General features: G+C 42.0%; 1 protein-coding gene across 4 annotated transcripts; it reads right to left on the bottom strand.

The window, feature by feature from the left end:
* Positions 1 to 3: 3 nt before the first annotated feature.
* Positions 4 to 13,404, bottom strand: nptna (neuroplastin a). Of its 4 annotated transcripts, none has more exons than XM_029154257.3 (8): positions 13,097 to 13,404; positions 7,709 to 7,877; positions 7,541 to 7,635; positions 6,909 to 7,042; positions 6,328 to 6,601; positions 4,789 to 4,810; positions 4,402 to 4,478; positions 3,276 to 4,234 (listed from the first exon to the last, which is right to left on the bottom strand). In XM_029154257.3, the coding sequence occupies exons 1-7, from the start codon at positions 13,185 to 13,187 to the stop codon at positions 4,418 to 4,420; spliced, it is 846 nt and encodes a 281-aa protein (XP_029010090.1). In that variant the 5' UTR covers positions 13,188 to 13,404; the 3' UTR covers positions 3,276 to 4,234; positions 4,402 to 4,417. The 4 variants fall into 4 exon arrangements, with proteins under 4 accessions (XP_055365473.1, XP_029010090.1, XP_029010091.1 ...); XM_029154258.3 differs by having other exon boundaries at positions 4,789 to 4,798; XM_055509497.1 differs by lacking the exon at positions 4,789 to 4,810.
* Positions 13,405 to 14,026: the final 622 nt, after the last annotated feature.

Genomic DNA, 14,026 nt, shown 5'->3' with positions numbered 1-14,026 from the left:
GCGTGCATCACGGCACCTTCACGCTTGTGGTTCTGTGGGAGAAACAATAACGATGCACTGTGTCATAATCTGCATAATCACAATCTCTGTGGGGTTTTTTTTGCAAACAGTGCGTCAGACGCAACCTACATCTGTACATCTGTAGCCTGGCGAACTGCAATTAAGATAGTTGCATAATGTATTTAAACATGTACAAAGGATTATGGGAGTCGTTTCATGAAGCATTAGGAGGTTAAAATAGTCACAGAAGATGCTGGAATACGCTGCTTGTCGTGATATTTTCAGTTGCCCATAATGGAAACAACTGTCCCCTCAGGCTTAAAGAGAAAGAGTGTATTTACTGTACTTCATTCATTCCACTATGATGCATATTTACACCGAGCCAATACATCAATAAACACCTAACAGTTAAATAAATAAATTCACGATTCATCAATTATGAATATGAGGATTATGACATCAGATTTACAGCCTCGCCTCCGTATGCCTGCAGTTAGTGAGTTCATGCCAAACTTTAAGACATGCTCGCAAGTGCTCATAATGCATTCACAAAATAGGACAAAGGTGAGGGCACACTGACCTTGACCTTTTGACCAAATATTAAACTTAACTCAATTTGAGATGTCCTAAAAATAGTTTATACGTGAACCATATATACATACTGTACATATATAACACATAGAAATATAATAAATCATACTAATTACTGACATTATTGTAATGAGTGATTAAATGAAATTCTCTCCATGTGATTCATAAAAATAGGATAACAACAAAAAGGTAGATTTAAACATATTGCCAGGCCAGAAACCAGTGACGTACGATCCGTCCATACTCTTCCACACTAACACATTAGCATAGCAGGCTAAATCATCTGAATCATTTAAAACAGATACAGCATCAAGTTCTGGACCTGAGCACTGAAGAGAAGTAATGCTCAAAAAATTTTATCAGACATAAATGAAACAAATGAAAAATAATATTTTTCTGGCACACAGCGACATGAATCATAAAAACAAGTCAATCTGGTCAAAGCCGGCTAAACTCTTGTTGTATTAAAATGCAAAACTTCAGTAAATATATTTAAACTATATAGCAGTTTAATTAGGAATAAAAGCAAATGAGAGGGAGAAGCAAACAACAACCATGTCCATGTTAGAATTCCTACATTGTGGGTTGTCGACTTGTTGTTGATGTCTGTCTGCAGGTCACATTCGTCTTATGGCTGCTTGTTATTTATGTTGTACCCGTCAGTCACTTTCCCATATTGCTCAAAACAATCTGTGTGCTTGCGTCAGCACTTCAATTTTGGAGTCTCCTTATCATGAACTGGCCAGACGAGGATTTCACACTGTGCCTTATTTAGTACAGTCATGACTCTCCATCATGTCTGCAGGCAGCAAAGCCTTGTAGCCAGCTCTTTATTCTTGTTATGCACTGTAACTTTGAGATTATAGTACTAGACTGTTAATAACTTCACAAAGCCTCACATGTTATAGCAGGCTACTGAGCTATTACAAATTAACCTAATGTAGAAATAAATATGAATACTCTCACTTGAAAATATTTGCAATGCAACGCTTCAGTATTTGCATTTATGGACGCCAGATTTCATCAAATACAAATTAGTCTTATTTCTCATCCACAAAAAGTCTAACTTTTATGAAAAATTAAATTACTGTTTCACAATTTATAACTATAAATTATAACTATGTGCAGCCAAATCATGTTCAACTCCCTGGAACTGCTTCACCACAGTCACTAGATCTATTTTAATCAGCTGTTGCTATTTTTCAGTAAATTTCATGCGGAGAAACTAAATATAGAACTGAAAAGCAAGGCTCAACGTGAATCTTTACTGGACTAGCCCATCAGACAGATTTAACCCAACATCTCACTGACTGAGAGATTAATCCACACAGAGACAACTACAAATCATTTTTTATAAAAACTATGTTCCTCCTTTCAGCCGTTTATCATTTTTTCTCAGGGTTCACAAGCCACAGATGTGACTTTGTTTTTATTACCACTAGGTTCCCAATGACACAATAATCCAGGACACGGCAGAGCATCATGTGGTTCAGCCTGTGACAGTTACTGGTCATATCGGTCCACTGGTGCGACCTGCTAGCGGACACAAAAAGCTCACTCCCCCTCTATCTGTTTTTATGCCGCTGGAACATTTCAGTGCCGTTTCAGCTGTAAGCTGTTGAATGTGCTGCCCACTGGTGTTCAGGAATAACAGGACAAAATGCAGTCGGGAGGCACTTTATTATCTACACCTGTAAAATTAAACCCAGTCCAATATAGAGGTAAATATAAAAACTGTGCTGTCCCAAAAATGACATCATTCTGCTTTTAGTGAATATATATTAATGTGTGTGTATTACTGAGTTAGCTTGCAGTGTTGAGATGGAGAAGAAAACTACAGTTTAACTGAACACCAACCATCTATAATACACATAGCACCTAGCATATGAGCAAACCCTTATCGTCCCGCAGTCATGAAACATCAATGGTATAGCAGCCAAAATGTGCAAATGTGAGTTAAAATGTCCAGGCGTTCCTGATAAAGTGAGAAAGAAGAATTATAGTGTACACTATAAAAAGTAATAGAAGTAATAAAATCAGTCACTTCCTGTTGTAAATATTAAAATATAACTAAAGTCATAAAAGCAAATAGACCACCTCCAATAAAACATGAACTTAATATCAGAACCACTCAAGATGCTCATTAATGTGTCATCATTTCAGGTCTGTGGTCAAGGCTCAAAATTAGGTTGATGCCACAAAGACATAAAACAGTAGTTTTATTTATATTGTGCAATATTTAACAACCAAACTGTTTTGGTAAGTAGAGAAAATTAGACTGTTTATCATAAATTGTAAAATTGCTCCATAAGTTGGACATGACCCTTGTTTCATTAGTTGTAACCTTTAATAATAAAACGATAAATAATGAATAAAACTTCACCTTCAGCTTTTAATAGCAGCGAGCAGTAAATATTAAGACCACCTCCCAGAGTTGATTTGTTTCCGCTGCAGTTTTAGAGGCTGAACATCACAAACCATAAAAAATTTTTTTTGTTTTTTTTAATGTGTAGGATTTCGGAAGTCTTGGTTTTTTTTATGAATTGGTTTTAACATTTTTGCAGCTCATCACTCAAACCTTCACTAGATGGCGCTGTTCTCCATGAGCTTTTCATTCACTGCAGCTGTCTGAATCGTGGTGGTGAATGTGTGTTGTGCAGTAGAATAAGGCAACTCAGACTCTGTATTTTTCCAAGATATTTATTCATAAAATGACTCTGGATCTGGAGATTGGGATTGAAACGTGTTAGTCCTGACGTGTGCCAACTTTCGCCGCCTCCCACGTCAGCTGTAGAGAATTCATGCAGCTGTGCAGTATGCCATCAACGCTCTATGGTAATCCTACATGTTTAAAGCTTTGTCACAGAGAAATCAAAAGCCGCAATGATTTTCAATATATTGATATGGGTAATAATTGCATAGGATAATAGCCATGCTGTACAATACACAGAATTAGAAAACAATGTTAGAATGATTAGTACAGACTTCCTAAAGTAGGTTTATACAGGTTTTCATTATTCTCAACATTTAAGTGCATTATATGAATAGACTTTATATTAACGGTGATCTGATATATAGCTAGCAATTTAATAAATACAGTACATACATCCATTAAAGTAAACTTTAACCAATAGAAGAGGGACATTGCAAAGCCCTTAATATGTAATCTATATATATTCTGATAAAATGAAAACAAAAGCCTAAAAAATGGTATGCAGCGCAATGATAAAACTGTACACGACTGTCATACCAGATTATGGTGGCGTTATCTTTTACATTGCAGAGTTTTGTTTTTCCTTTAGAACACACAGTACTCTTATCTACATGAAGCCACTCTGAAAAAAGAAAGAAGCCATTTCTGTAGCAAACAGAAGGTAAACGTCTTGCATGCATTACATTAGAAGTAGTAAAAATGTGGATAAGAGGGAAAAATAATAAAAGTCAACAACCGCATGCAGCAACAATGATTATAAAGTCAACAATTCCATAGTGGTGTCAGTACCTCCAGACCTCCCACCCTCAAATCATAAGGCATGCCTCATTTGTCTCCACAAGCATACTTTCAATGGCAGATACAGCCCATTAAGTGGTATGTGTTCCCCTCCTTTTTACCTTCATATGGTCAATACATGTATAATGAAACCTGCAAATAAAAAACAGACAAAATCCACTCATTAGCCCAGTTCGCCTCATTACATTTCACACGAGCTGTGAGTGACACACTTCATACAGGATCAGCTTGTGATCTGTGGCCACAGGCTTGTGATGCATATTTATCATCAGGCTTCTCCTTAATTATTGAGTACTCACTTAGCAGACAGGCTGCTCAGTTTGTATTCCTCTGGCGCAGGTTCTTGTCTTTGTGGTTGTTGGTAGAATTAGTTTTCCTTTAACAGGAGGCAAACAACACAATGAGGTCACATCACAAATGAGAGACGACTATACCAGTGCTGACACAGTACCTGTCAAAACCACTGATAGAGAACAGATGGAATCACGCTCTACAGGCAGCGTATTGTAAATGGCATATTGTAAATGTAAAGTTTCTCTTGGTTGTCTGTCCCTTTAACAATTGTTTTTTATGTCAAACAAGGTAAATGGTGTACAGTAAGATATATGATAGGCTGCAATTAAACACACAATAACACATGTAGCTAAAAAGAAAGGAATTAGTGAGAATAAAACTTTGATACTTACACTGGTCCAGCTGGGTCGTCATCTGAGGCAACAAGGGAAAATAAGAAGAAATGAAGACCAAGAAATAAAATACTCGCCAGGAGGCCTTATGCGAAGATGAAGTGACACTTGTGAGAGGCAGGTGATGTTGGTTGTGACGTTTTTGAGAAATGATGTGTTTAAGCTGTACTATACAGTATGTGCAGGATGTTCCAGAATAAAAATGCATCTTCGTTGACGAAACAAAATAATGAGCCACAGGCTGACAAGCTGCAGCAAAAACACCTCACAAGTTCACAAGCACTCAAACAGAAAGCAGTTAAACCAAGGAAAACAGGAGCAAAACTCTAAAAGATAATGTTTTCATGCACAGACAAGCAGCTGATGACTGAATGATATCCATGACAAACAGCCTCTACATGAGGTGCTAACAGTAAAAAGACAATGGCTTCAGTTCTATGGTGACTTGCATGCGATTTCACTATTGCATTATGCATTCAATAAAACAGAGCTACTCATACTCTTATGTGGAGGTTTTAAAAAGGAAATCATGAAACTGTGAAACCTTGAACTGCATTTGACACTGAACACAGAGGAGGCTAAAAGAAACTGCGCGCTGTTCTGTGAAGTGGAAAGAGATGAGCCCAAACGCTTATTAAAATTCATGAAGCATGCAAAGTCTCACACTTACCACAAACATAGTTTAGGTTTTGCAATTTGGAAAAAGGGGGAGGATGAGAGATGGTATGTCAGAGTCTTAATAGAGCCAACGGCCACAGAAAGGCTCATTTAAAGAAATGCATGGTAAATATAAATTAGTAATGTTCAATTCTGCTGCATCACAACCTAGAGCGGTTTCATAACACTGAGAAATCTCAAGGTGACCTAAAAACTCTGAATTCTGCAACATCCCATTTCTGAGGCTGCAATGAATCATATCATCAACATATACCTGTACAGCATCTAAAAGTGTCAACCATCCACTGAACAGCATGTGATGACATCAAAATTCTGTTTGACAGCAAAAGGTCACCCAAATACCATTAATGCATAATTCATGATGACGCTAATCTCCTAAAAGAGAGGCTCTGAGCAGTAGTGAAAAATCCCATGATACACGGACGTCGGAGCCAAATGTTTTCATGTAGTTAAGCTGGCATCTGTTTGGGAATATCACAAGGTCCCTGGAATAACATTAATAATTAAAAATGTCCACTTCCACAAAACTGCACTATCACATTTCTCATTAATATTAGATGTATGAAAGCGTTGTGACGTGGTGTGACCTCCTGCTACAGTGCGTCTACCGAGACGACCTCGGCAGACTGAATTATTGAATGCCGGCTCGGCACAGTGTCAGGTGACGCTGTTGGCGTTTCTGGTGAAGGACTGGAGATGCCGAAAAGAAAGTGAGTGTTTTCACAGCCACCTCGCGCCTACTCCGATTTATTATAAAGCAAAAAGAAGTCAAAGAAGAGAATGACGTCAAAACTGCACCTTAAAAGTCTCTTTCTCCTGAGTGGAAGAATTAAAGAGGCTTAAAAATCGCTGGTGACTCACTGTCTTGTAAATCTTCTGGCTTCTTGCGCTTCTCATAAACAACAATGATGATGACCAGGATGATGATCTCAGCCAAAACCCCCAGCAGAGGCCATAGAGGGGCCAAGTGGCTGCGGACTCTCAGCACGGACTTCTCATCGCGGCTGCCAATCATGTTGGTGGCATTGCAGTGGTACTCCCCTGGGTCTAAACTAATGTTCAGGTTCATGATCTGGAGCTCAGTGTAGTTGTCTCTGCTGCTGATGAAGAAGCGTCCAGTTGAGTTATCGATTTCCTATCGAGGAACAAAAAAGACATATTTCAATATTCAGGTTCATAGGTTTTAAATGACCCTTACATCAGACTAGCGAGTGTTATTATCAGTTCCAGGGTTTTTGTTTATTTACTGCACTGTACTGCAGCCAGAAAAGTGTACTTTATATTATAAATATAACAAATATATCCGCTAAAACTCTTTAACTTCAGAATTACAAACATGTAGCTGGTGTTAAATTTAAACCAAATAGATTTTTCTTAACTTCACCCATTAGTGCATTCTGCTTAAGAAATGAATTAATATGACGTACAATCGTTCCTCATACCCTAAATATGCCGTTTTCAAACTTGCGCCAGGTCCACAGAGGGTGAGGGAAGCCCACAGACTTGCAGTAAAGTACAGCGGTCTGGCCCTCGTTCTTATTCTCACTCCGCTTGTGGCCTGTGATCTCAGGAGCAGCTGAAACACAGACCATAACAATCTCTGCTGATGATGATAAAGGTGTTACTGGTTAAATATTTTAGAACTGCCATCTTTTTAAAATGAATCACGTCAATGATCAAGAAAATGAAAATTTGAAACCTACATATAAAAATGTCTCTCAGTCTGTTTGGGTTATTCCATATATTTTGTATGGTTTTAGCTTACTTTCCATCTACAGTAGCTGAATAAATGCTGCATAAAACAAGTAAACTCCTCCAGAATCCAATTGGCATCCACAGTGATTGTGTTACAGACCAGATTCAACCATTGAGACATAATCCCCTGCCATCAAACAAACAAGACACCATCTGCTGCCACTGAGCCGGGCGTTGGTTGGATGGAGGTGTCAAGGGCACCAGCAGAACAGTTTGAAACCAAAGGTCCCCCACATGACAGGGCTGCTGGCGCTCATTCTTAGTGGTGCCATCTCTAATGTGGAAGTGAGGAGCCTGCAGCTCGCAAATCAACACCTACATTTAACTTCGATGGTGGCATTGGCTGGAGGCGCACTCTCAAAGGTGTAGACGCACATGTACACACCAGTGTCATCACCTCGTGGTCTGTTTATCCTGCAGAGCACAGACACATGATGTGAGCCCACGCTAGGCTGCTGACCGTGTCTACATTGTCTACAACGCCGACCTGCGCTCCGTGTTCCTATTTGAGCTGCGTGTCTCTGGGATCTCCTCCCCGTTCTTCATCCAGAAGCTTTCCTGGAAGGCATTTTGGTTGGAGGTCAGGTTGCACTGCAGCATGAGGACGTCGCCTTCCACGGGAAGCACGGCGGATTCCGAAGCGAAGATGCTCGGCTCTGTAAGAGAGAGGCGCAGATGAGCTACAGTACGACAGAAGCGAGGCTCACCAGGAACCGTGGGCTGAGGGTGTGTTGGAAGATCAATGCACAAAGCATTCAGACAGACAGCACAGCCAACTGTACTTCATACAATACGAAACAGCAACAGAGCCGCAAAGTGGGAGGAATTATATCAAGCGTCCGGGGGTTCCTGAAATAGAAATCCATTCATTCACAGCGTTGTTTTCAGGGTATGTTGAAGGCTCGCTGGACTTGAATTTATATGACCTGCCATTTTCAGATATGGGATAAAAAGTATTGCTGGGTGATGGATTCTGTCATACGGACATTGGTCACCTTTATATAACCGAAGCTTTACTGACAGAAGAAACATATTTTCCACACTATTAAAATGATATTGCTCTTAATTAACTCTGCATTCAAACAATGTCTTAGATTGAGATTGGCATGACTGAGAGGCCCAATATTCAATATGTGTGATACAGTTACCTGTCTAACCACCAATGCATCTACCTGCAGTTACTACTAACACTGAGTTTAACTTGATACTGAAAGTTTGAGCAAGTGAGAGTCTGAAAACAGAACCAGGGTTTCATACAGTTTTGAAGCTGACATGTTGCTGACATGCATTCAGTCATATTAACAGAAATTAGGCCACATCAGAAAGAAAGTTCCAGTTTAGGTAAAACCATGTGCACTTAGATGAGACAGAGGCCTCAACTATAGCTCCTGATGTGCATTTGATATCGAATTAAAACCATAAGAGCATATTACAGTATATCGCTCCAATGGCAGAAAGATTGAGATAAATTACACAAACATAATGCCAGGACTTTAACATGCAGACATTCTGTGTCTCTACACTGAAAATAGATTTTTTTCAAGCTCCTCTGTACTCTAGTCTCTAGTAAAGGCATGTCATTCTCACAAACCTTTTTATAACACACATACCTCCACATGTATAAAAAAATCACTGCTAAAATAAACCCAAGAAGGCTAAAAATACGAGCAGCTCATTCTGCTTTCATCACAGATACTGTAAGAGACGATGCAGCTATCTATATTAATAATTAAATAGCTAGCAAAAAAAAATAAAAACAAAAATAAATAAGAACTACAGTACTGCATGTTGCTCACAATTACTCCCCATTTGGATCAGCCTCTAAACAATAATGAACCTAATTAGAGAGTTTGTCTAGGGCTTAATCCTGATTATCTACATCTTGTTTGTACATGTAGACAATGCTGAGCCTCTCAGTCCCAATTGTCCCAATCTGAAACACAGGTTTCTGGCCAACACAGCTTGCTACTCTAATAAGTTAAAATAGTTTTAAACTAGTCCGGATCAAATTTGAAACAATAACGAATGAATAACCACTTCCTTAATTGGAAAACTTACAGTAGTGTGTCTAATCAGTCTGCAACATTTGAAATTTTAAACATGAGCAAAACAGAAATAATGATCAAGAAAAACTAAAATTCAAAAATGAAGGGAAAAGATGAAAGCTACAGGAAATAAAAATGAAGAAGAGGGAAGATGAAAGAAATTGCAGCTGTGTGTGCTGCGGGCTGTAGGCAGGATGTACTGAACTAAGGGATAAGCACGATGCAAAATACCGCTCAACTGTGCTGCCAAAAGATAACAGGAAGACACGTTTCCAGGTCTGTAGGGGAGGATGGCAGCTAGGGAGGAAGCTACTAGTCCTCAGGAGAGGACCGGGGAGGCAGAATCACAGAACTAAATCTGGCTAGTGGGAGCGGGGGATGTCTCCTCTACACTGACCACTCACTCTGCAGCACCGTTATAGTGGCCTGTGCACGGATCCAGGTGCTGGCTGGATTCTGCTGGAGGTCGTTGCGTCGCGGGTCATTGCTGGCTCTGCACTCGTAGGTCCCAGAATCGTCCAGCATGAGATGGGAGACACCCAGCACGCTCACAGCATTGGTGCCAAAGGCCATATTGATGGACACCCGTCGCTTACGGGCACCGTCCCACAGCTGCCTGAAGGAATCGGCTCGATTGATCTCCGAGTACCACCACTGGATTTCGGGGGTGGGGTTGCCCACCACCTCACAGTACAGCTCAAAGGTGTCGCCTGTGAGCTTAGTCTCAGAAAAAGGTGATTTCACAAAGCCAGCTGGTTGTGGTGGGTAAGGAAGACAGCACGTCCAGAGAGCAGTCCAAAGAAAGGAAAAGAGGTGTAGGAAGGAAAGGCAAGAAAATAAGAGGGTAAATCAAAAGGGAAACAGAAAAAGATCGAAATCAAAGACACTGACAAACACATGGTGTAATAAAATATAAAGAATAACGATCACAGTAAGATGTGATGTGCAAAGAAAATGCTTATAACCTCACCAGTTGAGACCAGGCAAACATTCTAAGATGAGGAGGACACTAATGCACAATAAAACATAATGTCCAATTTACCCTATCAGCGAGAGTCACAACAGAACAGGAATGAGCCCAGCTCAGGTCTGGCCGAGCTATTACTGCTGCTCATCCTGTGGGGCTTTAATTTGAGTCTGCTGGGACGTCCCCGACAGGCTGCCCGTTCTCCGTTTGGTTCAATTAATGACATCATACAAATTTATGGCCGACTCACTCCGCGCTTTCATCCAAATGTCCTCCAAGTGACATTGTCCTTAATTCTTATTTGTATAATGAAAACATTGGAGCTCGTTGGTACAACTATTCAATAATGGAAACGCAGACACTGGGGTGTCCTGGTAATTTCACTAGATTGAAATGTCTCTGTCTCAGAAGCAAATGCAATAAAAGTCTAACAATTGATCATGGCTGCACAGGAGGAGGAGGAGGGGGGGCGTAGTCATCTAGTCTATAGGCACTGTGCAGAGACTGAGTGGAGATTTATAGAAGCTGCAGCTCTGGGTCTCTGGGGAGCATGTGGGCGCATGGTGATAGACCCCCTCCGTTACCATAGAAGCACGTACCAGGCAGATCACCACAAGACAGACCATCCTTTTTTATCCCAGCTTACATCATAACACTCCTGCAGAGCCCGGTACTGGTCATGATGCCCAACCCATATGTGCTGCATATAGAGAGCATAGGCGCCCGCAAACAACATGATGGGGATGGAAGACTAAAACAAACAGGCCGGCTCTTAACATAGAACTGCTGACAGACGAGTGCTGCCACCTCACATTGTGTCGATGTGTCAGAAGTGCTGACCCACTAGCACTGTCCTTGCCTGGCGCTGTAATGTACGACTCCGCATAACGTCACCCACGTCCGGTTGAGGTTAGTTTTGTTTGGGATGACGTGTGTCTTGTGTTTGGTCCTAGAGCTGTTGAAGTAAAGTGAACTAATAATATTACTTAGCGGGGTTTCATCTGCAGCTTATTTTCTCAACAATCTACTTTTAACTGATGTAGAAAACATCGGAAAAGGGTTCTAAAGCATTTTAAAGATAATGCCATTATCCAGAAGACACTAAATTAATCAGTAGTGCCTTTTGCAATACAAATAATAAATAATTCAAATTTCTATGGTTGTATAGCAAATAATTTGTCAAGAAGATCATTTGGCGGCAGTCGATCATGAGCTCAGCATCTCTCTGCCTATACATTATAATGAACCTATCCCAAATCCTCACCCGGCTGTTTTTAAAGCACAACAACCAACAACCCGCTTGCACCGATCACGCCATTAACAGACAATCCTTATTTCCAGGCTGCATGGCTTCTGTTTAGGAATTTGTGGCAGAGCTGTTTGAGTGACGGCATTAAACAGCCTTCTTGTTAAAAGCCACTGCACTTTAGATGAAACACACCCTTGGAGGAACCTTAGTGGGACTGCTCCACATACAGGCACCATTAGCAGACACAAATGGCTTCTGTCATGTGTTCGGCTGCTGTGTGCATCAGTGTCTCACATTAGTAGGTTCAGCTACACAAGGAATTACTAAAGGAAAAAAAAAACAGGCAGAGATTAAGATATACTGATAACGATTCGTATAAAAGCACAGACTCTCAGATTCTCTGAAACCTCCAGCATCTGTGCAACACACTCTCTTCCTCATAAAGTGGCATTACATTAATCCTGGGCTTTATTTGCTGGTGCGCTGATTGAGGAAGAGCTGTAACGAGTGGGTGTGCGGTATAGGAGGAAATGTGTAATGCATTCCTACACATGGTCAGCGCCGGGGAGAGGGCAGAGCTGAATAAATTCACACTCGTCCCCACGCGGCGCTCGCTGAGTGGGTTAGAGCCACACACGCCTCCGGACGGCTCGGCCCGGACGGGGCGCCGCCGGCCCCATCGGGTCGGAGGGGATGCGATTCAGGAGCGATGGGCTCGTTTTGGACGAGCAGAACCGTGCGGAGGAGTCCGTGGCGTTCTGCAGTGCAGCACGTCTCGGCGAGGAGAGAACACGCTCGCTGGTGCGGGAGGACATTAAAGCCATGGTTCCCAGTGCAGCATCTCTGGTCTAAAAATAGAAGCATGCAGGAAAACGGACTGATGCTATTTCCAGAGCTGCGCTTCTGAAGCCCTACATCTAATTACACTAACGTGCTGTGCTCTGCTGCAAAGACCCGGAGTGATGCGGAGCATCTTCTCACGCTGCGGGAGGAGATGAGGGGGGGGGGGGGGGGGGGGGGGGGGGGGTAGTGCTACGCTGCTGGAGACTCAAAAAATCCTGAGCCATGTCTGTGGAGATCTGTGCAAACCCACGCGTGACAGCATGTTGCCCGTGTGCAGGGCAGCGCGTGAACTTCCGCAGCCTGATGAGCAGGACTCGTCCTCGCTGACTGCTCGGCTCGTGGGTCGACTCAGTATTCAGCTCCACACTTCAAAGGACATTTTAGGGACACGCAGGCCTCTGTACGGCCCACTTCTGGAGGCGAACGGAGATTCTAGCCTTTTAGTGATTTATTGACCTCCGAGAGAAACACCCCGAGAAGGGCGCTTAATCCCAGTGATATGTGTCTTTTGGCGAAGCGATGAGGGATTATCTAATGAGACTTGGCTGCGGGACGCGCTTCTTAATAACGCGCACATCCTGTAATGATTCACTGAAATGCACCGCAGTGTCGGAACGCTTCGACAAAGCGACGTGAATCCATAAAAACCGCATTTTGTCCGCGGCGTGCCGCCAGCGTCGTGTTTTTATATATATATGTATATATATATATATATATATATATATATATATATATATACATATCTATCCGTGAGGAGAGCTCGCTTCCTACCGTACTGGGAAGAGACGGACTGCAGCATCAGCGCGCCGAATATCGCCACCGAGAAGGACATGACTGCGGCTCCTCGTTTGCCAGGTGTCATCGTCGGGAGATGCCGGTGGACGAGAGCTAAGGTGACCCGAGCGGGAGAAGAGGATGCGGGGAGGCTTCGCCGAGGCTCGCACCTCCGCACTCTCCGGTCGTGTCGCTAGGTAGACTAGCGGGAGCCCGCAGTACTACTGCTGGCTACCTGTGCGCCTCTCCGCCGTCGGTCCGGTGCAGAAGGGAACCACCTTTTCTCACCCCCCCACCACTCGTGAATGTTTCAATCCCGCGAGAACGCGTTTGAAGTCGCGCGTTGTCACGGGACCAACGGCAATGTCCATAACACAGTGTCCTATCAAAGTGGAGGAGAAATTAAACTAATACAAATATGGACAAGATGGAGGCTGCTATTTATTCGACAAGTTCGTTATTATTAAATAACAAATGTCAGCTACACATATGAATAGTAACCGTATTAACTGTTGATTAACCAGCCTAATTGGGGAGTTTTTTTAGAGTAACGACTGTTACTATGGTTACCTTCAAGCTGGTTTGGAAAGGTGGCTAAACAGGAAATACTGTCAACCAATCAAAACACCGTATTTGTCAAGCGTAACAGGGATGGGTTAACTAAAGGGGTTTCCAGAGCTGGGGGCCAAAATGTCAGGGGCCAACTGAATTAGATCATTTGGGGGCTTAAAGTTAGACTCTGCTTAATAGACAAAATATTTATGGCAATGAAAGATTGTGGACACATAACAAATAACACAGAAATATTCAATAACTTAATTTACAAGAAATGACAGCAAAGTTGCCACCATTGCAATGGCCAATTGATTTTACCGTCTTTAGTCTGGGGGTCCTGGGATTTGCTCCATTGCCTAACAGCCTGTCTTT

This window comes from Betta splendens, chromosome 6 (genome assembly GCF_900634795.4).
Source record: "Betta splendens chromosome 6, fBetSpl5.4, whole genome shotgun sequence".
NCBI lineage: Eukaryota > Metazoa > Chordata > Actinopteri > Anabantiformes > Osphronemidae > Betta > Betta splendens.
Note: the sequence above shows the minus strand (reverse complement) of the source record. Positions and strands in the feature narration are given on the sequence as shown.